Below are 13,699 nucleotides of genomic sequence, written 5' to 3' on the forward strand. Positions count from 1 at the left end.
CAAATGTTTCTATGTTTGAGTCACAGCAACTTTGACAGTAACATCTGCAGTAATATTCACATCTCTAATAGAGATGGACCGATCTGATATTACATATTGGTATCGGTCCGATACTGACATAAATTACTGGATCGGATATCGGAGAAAAATACAAAATGTAATCCTATCCATTAAATATCAAAAAAGCACCTCACAAAACTCATACTTTTCTTTCTTATTCTCATTTAAAATGTCTAGCTTTTATTAAATAATTATCTGAATCTTAGACCCAAAGTTTTAATCTGACGTAAAATGAATAGAAGTCCATTACTGTATATAGTAGCTATTAAGTCTAATATACCCTAGTAAGCTATAGTACTTTTTCCTTTGGGAAGGTACCATCTGTGCAGTCTGCAATTATGTTGAAGAAAGATGTTGAATCTATTTATTTATTCTTGAAAAATAATTTATTTCTGTGCGTTTTTTTTTCACACTGCTTCAAATTAAAGTTGATTACGTCGATTAAGCATCATGAGGTGGAGGGTGGGGGGTGGTTCCTTCTTTTTTCTTTTTTCTTTTTTTTTTTTTTGCTGGGAGTTTTAGAGCCCTATTAGTTAGGTTGCTTACTCTTTAAAATACCAGAATAGGGAGGGTGATGGAGTAGGTTTAAGATTATTAGATTGATCAGTATTGCTGAACTATGAAATATTTTGGGTGCAGTGCATTTTTTGCATACAGGTATAACAGAATAGCTTTAGTGTGTTTTTTTTTGGGTTTTTTTTACTTGAGTATGAACTTATACAAAAAGCAGCAAGATATTAAAAAAACAGTTTTATTGATTAAAAAACACACTATATCGGATTCATATCGGTATCGGCCGATAGCCAAATTTATGATATCGGTATCGGACATAAAAAAGTGGTATCGTGCCATCTCTACCTTATATTTTACATATATATAGCGTCACACCAACACTTTGAGTAAAGTCACAACATAATCAGTAAGCTATGATATTGCACTGGTGTTACTACTGCCATGTCCTCACAATCTGTTTATCAGTAATGTACACAAAATATGTGATCTCTACATGAGCTGTGGATTATGTCCCTTCTTAGTGGCCACATCACAAGACAGAAATATCTAATAAACGAGTAACCAGAGGCTGCTTGTTTGGAATCACATGCCACAAGCAAGAAAATTCCTCAGAATTCAAATTGAGATTTCTGTTGATCTTCTTTCATATATGAAGTATACTAAATGTAATTTTTAGAAGACCAAATATTATTTCAGGATAAAATGTATTACTGTTACGCAAGACTAAATTCATAAATGCTGTAAAGTTTAAATACGCTAAAAGTATCTAGATCGTTACTGTGCTTCCAGTTCTTTATGTGCCAATATGACAACAAAAAAAGATCTACTCTGTAGATAGCATGATTTCATTTGTGCCCACAGTGCACATAATATTCATTTCATGTTTACTGGTAACACAACACTTTGTGTTGGCATCAGCAAACATGGAAGGATAATAAATACAGACAAGGAACCCTGATGAGAGTTTGGCATTTAGGTCTGTTATTATCATTGTCTGTCTCTATCAAATCAAATCAGCTTAATGTTAGGCACACATTACACTTCCAACAGTGTTGAGTACAAAGTTGGCTTGAAATTTATAATTGATTTTTCTAACAGACAACATTTTAAGTGTGTATTCTGATTAGTGCTACACATTAACAGCATTGAGAAAATGCCAAGTGTATCAGTTAAGTTTGTCCTCTGTCTGCAGGCTCCAGGTAATGTGACAGTGCAGCCCAGAGCACTCCATCCTTACCCTTGCACAGAGGGAGTAGGGAAAAAGGGGAAAGAGAGGATAGGTAAACAGAGCCATTAGAGACAAATCTATTTCTGAAGAAAACAAAATCACATCATCAAACAAGAGAAAAAGAAAAATATGATCCTGCAGCCCTTTGGGCCCCAGCGTTGCAATGATAGCCGACTATGGCATTTGTCTTTATCAGCCTGCCTAGAGGGAGGAAAAGCATGGTGGGGAAGGTATGAGAATAAAAAGAGAATGAGAGACCATGGAAACAAAGAGCACTGCACCTTCTTTACTCGCCACAAAAAGCTAGACATATTTGTTACCTTTTTTTGCAATCACAACACGTGAACAGCTCTTGTACGATTAGTTCTTTCATACATGTGTTCGTTCCTGGTACGAAGTGGCTTTCAGATGGTCATTCTTTAAATATAGCAGAGCGAAGGGCTCAGTGGACAGCAGTCCACAGCATCATCACTCATGGCTAGCCTGGGGAGGCTTACACAGCTTCATCATAATGACAAGATTGACTTTCCAGATTTTATCCTTTCTCTGACATTTCGTTCTTTATTCTGCTCTGCAGTTGCAGCACCAAGGAGTCTTTATAATGCCTTTTGTATTGAGAGACACTCTTGAAATGGATATAAACAGCTAAACAGGCCATGGCAACCTTAAAATTACAGTATAATCTTAACATACGTTTTTGTATGCAATTCTGCTCTCTTAATTTAGAGTGATATCAAAGCATGAATCTTCGTCGAGCAGAAATAACAAAGCAGGGTGTAAGTCAAATGGTGCATCGTGTTAGATGCTAACATCAGCATGCTAATATGTTCACAGTGAAGGTGAATAGTCATTTTGCAGGGGTTTTTTTGTCAATAAACCAAAATGTTGTACAAACTGAGAATTTGATGTGATCGTGGCATTCACAAAAGAGTTAAAGGATCAATATGTGTACAGACTTAAAGAGATCTCTCCAGTTAGTGTTGTAAAACATTAACTGGCATCTTTCCTGAAGTCATTAGGAGTCATGTTTGTACAATAAATGCCACACCACTCCATCTAATAATATGGTAAGCCAACAAACTGACCAAATAATGTTGCCATATCAAATAAATCTATTTTTAATATCAAGTACACTTGTTTTACAGGATAATGTTTTTTTGTTTTGTTTTGTTGTGGTGTTTACTTTTTTAATGGATTTCCTTCGGAGATTAAATGCCGGTATTAGCCTTCCATCTTGGCTGGTTTATATTTTAGCTTGCCTGTCTTCATTTCTGATGCCAAGTCTTTAAACATGCTTCACCATTGCGTTTGTCCAATGCCAGTCATTTTTTCAGCATTTGTTTTCTTTCTTTTTTTTTTCTTTTTTTTTTTTTTTGCCCCGAGTGGGCATTCTCTGAAGGAGGCTTGTTTGTGCTACAGCCAGGCTCGCAGCTATTTAGTGGCTCTGCTGTTTCCTTCTCCCTCTGTTCAGTTTGAATACCCCAGGGAAATTTGGCTGTGTCTGATATCTTTTTGTTGTCCCGTTAACCAGTTTTTTATTTTTCCTCATCAGTATCCAGTTAGCCAGGATACTGTCACCAATTTTGATGGATAATTTCTGAAAAGTGATGTGAAGTGAAAGCATTTTATGGTTAGAAACCTGTATTTAACATATGGGCATATGTATAGCAATAAAAACAACAAAACAAACATTAACTAAATTTTGGCAACCACAATTGAGAATCTTCTGGCTTGTTGTACATCTCAAAACTCAGAACTAGTCATTGACTGGATACATCAGGAAGTTATAGAGTATTAAAATCATCAAAACTTGTCACATCTGACCAATGTGTAGCAGAAGGTAGGGAGTGGGATAGTTAGTGCCAGCAACCTCTGAAAGCGGTGCCAGTGCTGTTTGAAACGACAACACAGTCTTGTGTGACTGGTAAACTATCTGCCATCTGGGCTCAATTGAAAGGCTCAAGTGTCTTAATTGGACAGTAGTAAAGAAGCTCTTACTGTTCACATCAAGCAAATTTTCCCAGTAATATCTATTTTCTCTGACAGTCCCAGTGTTTCTGAAAGTCAAACCTAATATGGAGTCAATGTGACAGTGTTGATGATGATGATGATGATGGCAATAATCATCATCTGTGTCATCATGTTTTGCTTTAGTACTTCTGCAGGCTTGGTAATTCAGATTCTTTATGGCAAGGAATTCTAACAGCAAAATTGTCAAATAGCACGATAATGGTGATGGATACAGCAGTGACAGTTGCACTCTTATTTTAGCACTGCAAGAGTGAATAATGAGGCTCTTTCTCCCTCTGCCCTTTCTGCTTCAGGTCAGAACATTGCGTTCCCTCCGGTGGCTCTGTGGGTAACTGTTGGCCTGGCTATATGTCTGCTGGTGCTGCTCATTGCCCTGGCTGCTGTCTGCCGCAGGAAGATCAAGGAGAGCTGCGAGGAGGCCAAGAGAGAAGGTGGGGGAAATGGAGAGGTGGCTGTGCACATGCAACACCAGTGTATATTCTCACATTTCATGGGTGATGACCTCTTCAAATTCTGTGTTGAGTCCTCAAGGTTGGATAAAAGAATGTTTTAGGGCTGCCTTGCTTTCATTAGGAAATATGAAATATTAATCTTAGAGCAGTGGCAGCTTTTATCCCCCACAAAAAATAAAATAAAGTCATGATATTATGTCGTCTATTTTGATATTTTAGTTTTTGGACTATGTTTGCCTACTACATACATAATCCAAGGGCTTACTGAATAATGGATGTTAACCAGTGGTGCTCTCAAGCATTTTCAAGCCTTCTCAGGGCCTTCATTAAAATGTTGGATGATTTATTAAACTCTTCACATATTGGCCCGGTGGATGATGCAGTACTCCAATGTGTCGCCTAGATCACGTGGGAGGCACAATGATAGTGAGAGAGATAGAGGAGAAAGCAGAGATGAGATGTTAACTGCTCAAGGAACTGTGAGAATCCAGAGGGAGTTCTGGTTAATGCATATAGGCAGGATCTTGGATGGTGGGACACATATCTTCAGCTGAGAGGAACATCATTACTAGGTTCTGGTAATTAGCGTTGCGGAATAGCCAAGGATCGCCGCAAGTGCACAGAGAAAAAGTTTTGAAATGAGATAGATAGTGCAAAGCCACCAGCTCTGCTGTAATGAGATCTGCTCAGAGTGGAGGAGACATTTAAATAAAGGTCAGCCAGTGTCTGCACCAAGGCCCAGAGGTTTAAAAATAAATATGGAAGTGACACAGACTCAGAGTAAATAGCTCCATGGAACATATGAAATCAAATGAAATGGAAAGAGAAAAATATAATGCAGTTCCTCCCACGGGCAAAGGCCTCCTAGGGGTTGTGGGACCCCTTTCTTCAGTGGGCTGGAAGATGATCTGCTTGTCTCGCCTGCAGCCCTACCACTGAAGGCAGGATTGATTATGTGGTCATCCACTGCCCACCTTATTAAAATGTATTTTTCCGAGCACCGATCCGAAAAGTGGGAATGCTGACTTATTCACATATCATGCAAAGTTTTATACTCCTGATAAAGTGATACTCTGTGAATACAGATGTTGAGTGGCTTAAAATAGGATTGGTACGCATATATCCAGAGCTGTGGGGAGAATAGGAAGCAGGGATATGCAACTTAATTGTGGTTGTCTTATCTTTTAATGGTATTCCCGGATATGGTCAGATTGAAGTTGACACTCCTTTTCACTGTGTCTGGGTATCGAGGGTGGAAGGGTCAGTAAAAGTGGAGAAGTGAGCAAGTCATTTTTCTTCCCTGTCATAATGTATGTGGGGCACTAGAATATGTATCATAACAGAGCTGAGCTGCTTGTGGTATTGCAGCTGGAAGTGAAAGCTCCCTTCCAGAGGCAGAGTTGCCTCAACGCCAGCACGGCTCGGCCCTCTCCCATTTTGTATTTTTCATTCATACTTCTCTTTGGCCTCTTTACATAATTACTATGACTATGTGTCTGAGATATGCTAGCAGGGGCCACTGATCCATTTCTCTAAAGCATAATTTACATTCACATAAGCGTGTGATTTAATCAAGCCTACACTTGGGATCATCTGTAAGGGACACAGGACAGAGCTCCCCCGTGTGAGAGATGAAAGTCAGAAGGGAGTCAGTGTTTTCCCTGTGGGGCTGTAGCACAGTGGTGCACATGTTTTACTGGGGTTAACGGTTAGGCACAAAAAACAGGAATACCCCATGCCAAAAAGCTTTCAAGCTTTTGAAATAACAAAATTATTTTGTTCCAGGTGTATGTAAAAAGCACATTAAAACAGGCGTTCGTTAAATCTCTTACCAAAATACTAGCAAAATGGTTATTTTTTTTAAATGGGCAAAATAGCTTGATTTTTGTCATCCAGCACTCATTTTCAAAGGGAGATTTAAAACCCTACCAGCACAAAACGCAGCTGCCATTAAGTCTTGTGTGTTTTAATATGCACAAAGGGTTTATAAGAATAAGCCTCTGCTGCTTCTAGGGTCCAAGAATGAATTAATTAAGCCACTAATGAGTGTATTTCTAGTACTATTGGTTTCTAACTGTGGCCTTTCTTTTGCTTACATGTGAATCATTCATGATGGCACAGCAGTATTTAAAGAAATTCAGAAGCACAGGGACAGATGGCAGGTTGAAGAGGAACATTAACATTCTACTAGCTTCAATGAACAGCAATCTCTGTCCCCTGACTCTAAATACTTTTATGTGTTTTCGGACAGCTTTTGCACTTAAGCCATAGCCGCCCTCTTTGTTACCCCCACGCATTTGGAATACTGCCAGTAGGGGTATAAAATTATAACATTCAGTGTCCAAGGGAGACAGTTTTCACCCCTTCTCTGTGGTTGGCCTCGTCTTCACCCTGACGTTAAGGTGGCTTTTAAACAGACCTTACTCTCCTATCAAAGTCTTGTCCCTCAAGGTATTTCGACTGCTTCCATTTTTTAGGACTGGTCAAACTTGGAGGTGCTGAATAAAGACATGAATTCAAACAGGCTCATGTGGTAACATTATGGATTATATTGCTTTTTTAGTTTAAAGTTGCTAAAAATATGTCTGCTGAGGGCACTAAACCCTTCCCAAAATCTTCAACTCAGCTTTAAGCCCAAACCTGGTCCGATTAACGAAAATGTGTGATAATATATGACACATGTGTCAATGAGTGTAATACGTTTCCAAATACATCATAACACAGTGGAGGATAAACTAAGGAATATGGTGTGGGAAGACTTAGATACAGGCTGTTTGAATCTGGAAACTCAACACGTTCTGCTGCTGTAATAATACGGATTTTGCTTAATTTCCCTAGAGGATTATAGTCCCTGCTGTCAGAGTCCAGGAAAGTCAGGCAAATGTGCTGGAATATAAACATCTGAATTGTGTTTCCTTGACATTTAGTTTTGTTCAACCAGCAGTTTAATCTCATGTATCACACGCTAAAGAGTGGATCTTGAGTCTGATTGCAGTGAAAATGGTGTCACAGAATGCATATCTGGTGCTCGGATGCTCTGTCCCAGGCTATTTTTAGCCTGTGTGTGTGTGTGTGTGTGTGTGTGTGTGTGTGTGTGTGTGTGTGTGTGTGTGTGTGTGTGTGTGTGTACACGTATGCCACATGTGTATAAAGTGTGACAGTCATCACTGGGCTCCCTAACTCCGTTGACAGTGGTTTTCAGAGAGCCCACAGCTAAAGCCTAATGTGATTACTGTCTTTGTGAGAGAGCTGGATAGGAGGTTAAGGGGTAGATATGACTCTTTGTGTGTGTCTGTGTGCGCGCTTGCGTGTGATGTAGTGGGGGTACTATTGTTTGGAGCGTCATCGTCATATAGCTCTGTCATCACAGCGTGTCCTTTGAGCTGGGAAGGATCAGCTCACCACAGGCTTATGATGAAGTGACTACATTGTGTGCCTGCCTTTGTACTGTTGCTTCCACTGATAATGGCTCCTCTGTCTTCCCACAGCTGAAGAAGCCAAGGTGCTGGAAGAAGAAGAGGAGTCAAAGACAGGTCAGCCAAATACACACCTGGTCAAGTTTCAGCTTTTCAAATGGTCAGAGAAGAGATGTGGTTTAAAATAGCTTTTTTTTTTTTAAAGCTTGACATCTTTTAGCTTGTATCAAAAATGTTTAAATATGTTTAAATACTTCAAATGTAATCATGCATGCATGCCTGGTACTGTCAGTACCAGGCAAGGTAACAAAAAAAGAAAGAATTAGTTCCGTATTAATTGGATTAGTCAACCCAGCCAAGCTGGTAAACAAGGCAATCAATTCTTTACAAATGCAACACTTTGGATATGTGGTTTGATCTAGAAGTGTATGTTTTCCTGACATATGGGTTTCTTTACTTACAGTGCAGGGCTTTCAAGTTGCAAAAATATTAAATAATGCAAAAATCCCCCACAGTTTAGTCTAGCTTCTTTAACACGAAGTGCAGGTGTCAGGTTTGTAGGGACTCAACAGCACAAGTAACTGAATGTTAAGTTTGTTTACTGAAGTGTGAGTGAGCGTTGATGAAGCATGAGTGCGTGTGAGAAACAAGACCAGCTCCAAGCATCAAATCCATTCAACACAGCAACCCGGTGGCATAACTCTTCCACTGTGTGTGTGTGTGTGTGTGTGTGTGTGTGTAAGTGTTTGAGGCAGGGAGAGGGAGACGGGCACACTAATTTAGTGATGCCAACAAGCTGTTTTACATTATACATACCCCCCAAAGCTACAGCTATAAAAGTAAAATTTATCTTGTCTGTAAATTTAATGGTAACAAGTTCCACAAGTTTCAAGTTTCTCAAAATGCCAACAATAGTGCTGCCGTGTCCTGCATTTAAATTATCCTTTTTATCAAGGCAAATTGATTTTGCAATTGAATCCTGGCTGAAATGTGTTGGGCATATTGTTGTCACTTGAAATAAGTTGCCTTGAATTTTATGATGTCTAGCAAAATAAATACACACTTCTAGCAGTCTCCACGCCACTATTTCTTTAAATGTATCCAATGGGCCAATAGCCTAAAGTCGTTTACTTATTATTTAGAATTTTTCATGGAATAGGAGCTGGTCAGAGCTGTACCATCTACACACACACTAGCAGTTCTTTTGGGTAGTACTAAGGCAGAGAAAGATGCATGCTAATATGATAATAGCATGCTTGCAATTGAAATGCTAATCAGCTTGCAAGCGGATGTGTCAAAAGAACAAAAAACATAAACTTCTTGCACTTGTTTAAATAAGGTGCTCTGAGGTCTTCTTTTCCAGTAGAACATCATCTTACACTACCATTTACCAAATAAAAACAGTTACTGTTTACCACTATAGAATCACACACACTTTACTTTCACAAGTCTAGAGAAAACATGCATTTGTGTGTTTTACGACTTTACCGCATTGCGTCATAAAGTAAAAGATTACAAATGTAAAACAGCTGTATAGAAACTTGTTTGGCTGTTGGCTCATTTTCATTGGTAATTATTTCCTGTTGTCATCAGTCACCCAATACAGGCTCGTCAGTGTTGTTTCAAAGTGATTGCCAGTTTAGCTGATGATCTGACTGAAATGTGAGAGTTTTCAGTCAGAGTTTTTTGCCCTCAAATCTTCATATAGATTGGCCTCAGCACTACTGCTGGTAGCTATGTTGTTGGAACTGAAGCCAGCAGTAGTCATTTCTCTATTATTGTTTACAGTCCATCACAGGCGGCGCAGGCACTTCAGAGCACCCGTGTATTCTGAAACACATTCTTTAACTGCGAACACCTTTTACTGAAAATGTGAATAGTGTGTTCTTGCACAGCACTGATGCCAATTTACTAAAAATGTCACAATGTAGCTGTGTGGATTGTAGTGTGGAGGTGGAGGACTCAAATGCAGAACAAGGCAGAATAGGAAGGACAAGCTTTATCAAGGTTTATCAAAATTAGAAACATGACACAGAAAATCAAAACAAAACCAAAAACTGAAGAGCTGGGAGGTACCAGAAAACACGAGGGATAAACGGCAGGACAACGCACACTAATGCAGGAATTATTCTACAAGTTGGGTTGACACATACCATGAAGGCTGTGGTGTACCGATAAAAGGAGTTTCCAGATACATAAATTAGCACATAGATATCCAGCAGAAGCCTAAATTAAGCTTACGGGTTACACAGAAGGATTAAACAAATATGACATAGGATACGGGGAGGACTGAGTCCCTGTACTATAAAGCAAGTTCAACAAATTCAGGGTATCTTTACAATATCCAAATGTACTTATGCTAACATTTGCAGTCGGGGTAAGCGGTCACACGAAGCTAGCTATCAACTCAGTTGACTCGATAATTCAACTTAATTATTTTATTGCTGAGTGCTCTCTCTATGTTACTGTTTATTTCTAGCATGACATCTGCACATTAGAGCTTTGAAACTTTAAACGGGATACATTTAAACATTAAACATTACTAGCCCTAAGTAAGGAAATGTGGAAATCACTTTAATTTAAATACAGATCAAAATAAAATGAATTTCAAACGGGGATTCTTGGCATGTGTCCTGTTTTCTAGTAGGTACAACTCCAGCAGTTTAAAAGAGATTTAGCAGCAGATTAATATCAAGTAGAACAGAATTTATACATTTTCTAAATCTTCAAATTTTATAAACAATTCCTGATATTCACGAATGATACTCATGAGGGAAATGCAAAAACCTTCTCACCCCGCAGAGGTCCAAGGGATCTTCCAGGAATGGTGACGCTATTTTCTTGAGAACTGATAGATCAGTAGGCGGTTACCATGGCAATATACCATGGTAACTAAAGGTCAGCATACTAGAATACCAATGAAAAAAGGATTCGAAACACTTATAAAACTTATAAAAAGATCAAATCAGAAATTCAAAACTTTAGACAATAGAAATTCTTATGAAAACTCAAATAGATTAACTAACAATGCAGGACAGTAAGCACCAATCAAAACCAGAAACAGTGACAAAAATTAGACAATTAAAAAAAAGACTTGTGCATATTTGCAATGTAACACTGTCTGTGTCCACAGAATCTTTTCTTTCTTCTTTTTTTGCACTCACTACATGATTTGTATAGAAAGCAAAGTTCAGCACTGACAGCAGTGAAAATCCAGAGCGGTACAAGAGTCATTTTCTACTATTTCTAGAGACCACTGTGACATGGTTGTTGCTGCACTTTCTTTCTTTCCTCCTTGTATTGAGGATCTTCACTGTCTTAGTTTAGCATATTCGCATGTTATGTTAATATTTGCTCATTAGCAGTAAATGTAAAGTACCGTTGAAGTTAGAGTCTGAGAAGCGGGAAGAAGTAGTGGCACAAACACTGTAAAACTTCAGACTTGTTTACATGTCGTGTTAATTAGTAAACTTTCGAGATGTACCATCACATTGAACCAGAGCTGCAGGTTTCTTCAGTATTTATCCTTGCCTTTTCTAGTGTGCTAGTGAACGAAAATAAAATACTGTCATGTTTGCCTTTTTTTCCCTTGAATAGAGTATTAGTATTTAGTATTTAGTATTTATTTATTTTTTGTCATTGTCAAGAACAATGAAATTGCGTTTGGGGCTTCCATACAACCCAAAAAAAAAGAAGAAAATAATAAATACCCCTTAAAACCCAAGTGTACATATTTAACCCAGTGTGACTCCAATGCAATAAGACAATCCTTAGCAATAATGTTCGTAGAAATTCAGACAAAGACCTGAGAAACATGACAAAATACAACAATGCAACCCATTCAATATTATTGTACTGTGAGATATGATATCAGATATGATAGTTATCTATTTAAGAAAGAGGGGGGGGGGCAGGAGGGGGAAGAGAATAAAGATATGATGCACCAATGCAGACCAGTTCATTGCTATTAAGAAGTTGGATATGGTTATTGTCCGTGAGAGGGGGGCAGAGAGTTCAGGAGCCTCACAGTGCTGTGATATTTTGCTTAGTATTAATATGACCTTCTGAGTTCAGAATTAATTTTGCCATTAGCAAGCAGAGCAAGTTTCTTCTGGCTGCCTAGCCTCAGTAACTACCCCTCACAGCCCTGAGCAGTTCTCCCTCAAGCGTTAATGTCATTAGAGTTATTCATTTGACACCTTCTTTATTCTGATTGAATTATTTAGCCTTTCTGTGAACACCCAAGTCTAATACCATGTGATTTTAATAAGCTGAGAGGTGAAGGAGAGTCTTTGAGTGAAGAGGGACAGTGGCTTTTATTCTCTACTGCCTCTCTCATGAATGTTTCAGAGATCTGTGCAGCCAGGAGCAGGGTCAGCCATCCCGCAACTAGCGAGACTTAATAGCTCAGCTTTAGCCAAAAGGCCTGAGTAAAGGATAGCAGAGTTGAGAGACTGTAGTATGCATGCATGTATTGCAGTGACAAGAGCACAACTTGAGGCCACCCTTGGTCTTACTGCTTCTCGTCATCGTCTGCACACCTGGTTGATCCAGGTGGACATAGTAGGCGGTGAGCTTGTGAAGTCAAGCTAATGGCTCTGTCTTCAGAGATAGCTCTCTAAGCAATCCAGACAGCCAGCTTTGTTTTGCCATCTGGCTCCAATTGCGCTGACAAAGGCAGAGGTTCTTGCATGAGACAAAGGAGCTGAAATGAGGCCCACTTTAATAAACCCAGGATGATGGGGAGCCACGTTTGTGTGTTATCTTAATGAGCTGTCCAAAGGAAAGCGCGCCTCCCCTTTCAAAGCCAGCCTGATTGGAACAATAACCAGCGATAACTAGAGACCTGGACTCATTCATTTGCAGTGGGATAGAATCCCTTTGTTGCCTTTACAGCAGAGGCAAATAATGTTTAACAAACAGTGAAGCTCAAATTCTGGATGTATTTCTAGGGGCTAAAGCCAGCAGCAACCTTTTCACACACAAACACACAGTCGGAAGCAAAGGAACACACCCGCAGCACACAGACAGAAGCAGTGGTTTACACCAGTGCCCATTCACATGCAGATACGTGCAGTGCATACAGTTCTAGCTGCCTTCATCCCTTACCTCCGCTCAGAAATGTGTTCAGTAATCTGAGCATGATGTGCTATTTAGAGAAGGCCGCAGTCATGCAAGTGCAACTCCTGTCAGAACCTGACTTCAGTTTGTGTGCACTACCCTGTCTCCATAAGCCTGGACTCCAAGGAGTCAGGCCTTAGCAACAAGGCCCTGAAAGAGAGTGCCAGTCAGTGACCCAGTTCTTTCACGGACAAAGAATCATTGGAAAATAACAATTTGACATACTCCTTTAAAAGGAAGCAGAATTTGAAAAAGGGTTTTATTGACCCCTTTTAACTGAGGCAAGGTTCTGTGAAGGTGTAAGGTTAGGGAATAGCAAGCCCTGTAAAGGTGATGACAGAGGGAAGTCCCACCATCTTTTCTCACTCACTCTTCTCTTAGCAACTTTGTGCCAAGACCACCACTGAAAGAAGAATGACAGTTACTGAACTCATGTTAAAGATTCAATCCCAGCACTTTGTCACCTTAGATATTGTGATAATTTGAAACAGCTGACTGACTAAAGGCTTCAAGATGGTGACTCCAAACAGAAACAAGGACAGCCACGCTTTATGGATTACCTTAACGTCTTGTCTATTGAGTAAGCAAGTAGTTTTTAATCAATCTTAATTTGCAATGTAAAAAATTAGATAACCCCAAGCAGTAATATTTTTTTGATTGGTTGTTTTTTGGGGCAGATAAAAATAAATAAATAATCAGGTGTTCTTATTTGTTTGATGGTAAATGGCCTGTATTTGTATAGCGCTTTTACTTGCCCCCCCTAGGGACCCCAAAGCGCTTTACACACCCAGTCATCCACCCATTCACACACTGGTGGAGGCAAGCTACAGTTGTAGCCACAGCTGCCCTGGGGCAGACTGACAGAAGCGAGGCTGCCA

The 13,699-nt window shown here is 39.4% G+C and overlaps 1 protein-coding gene across 1 annotated transcript in view; it reads left to right on the plus strand.

Moving 5' to 3' along the window:
• The window catches only part of cd276 (CD276 molecule), a 76,338-nt gene that overhangs the window by 49,633 nt on the left and 13,006 nt on the right, over positions 1 to 13,699 (plus strand). Inside the window, exons 5-6 of the mRNA XM_085260648.1 lie at positions 4,126 to 4,263; positions 7,773 to 7,817. Of these exons, the coding sequence (XP_085116774.1) occupies positions 4,126 to 4,263; positions 7,773 to 7,817 (183 nt within the window). The remainder of the gene's footprint in view (positions 1 to 4,125; positions 4,264 to 7,772; positions 7,818 to 13,699) is intronic.

This window comes from Mchenga conophoros, linkage group LG1 (assembly GCF_057382185.1).
Source record: "Mchenga conophoros isolate Kocher_MC1m ecotype Shallow Benthic linkage group LG1, M_conophoros_male_GT1.1, whole genome shotgun sequence".
Taxonomy (NCBI): domain Eukaryota; kingdom Metazoa; phylum Chordata; class Actinopteri; order Cichliformes; family Cichlidae; genus Mchenga; species Mchenga conophoros.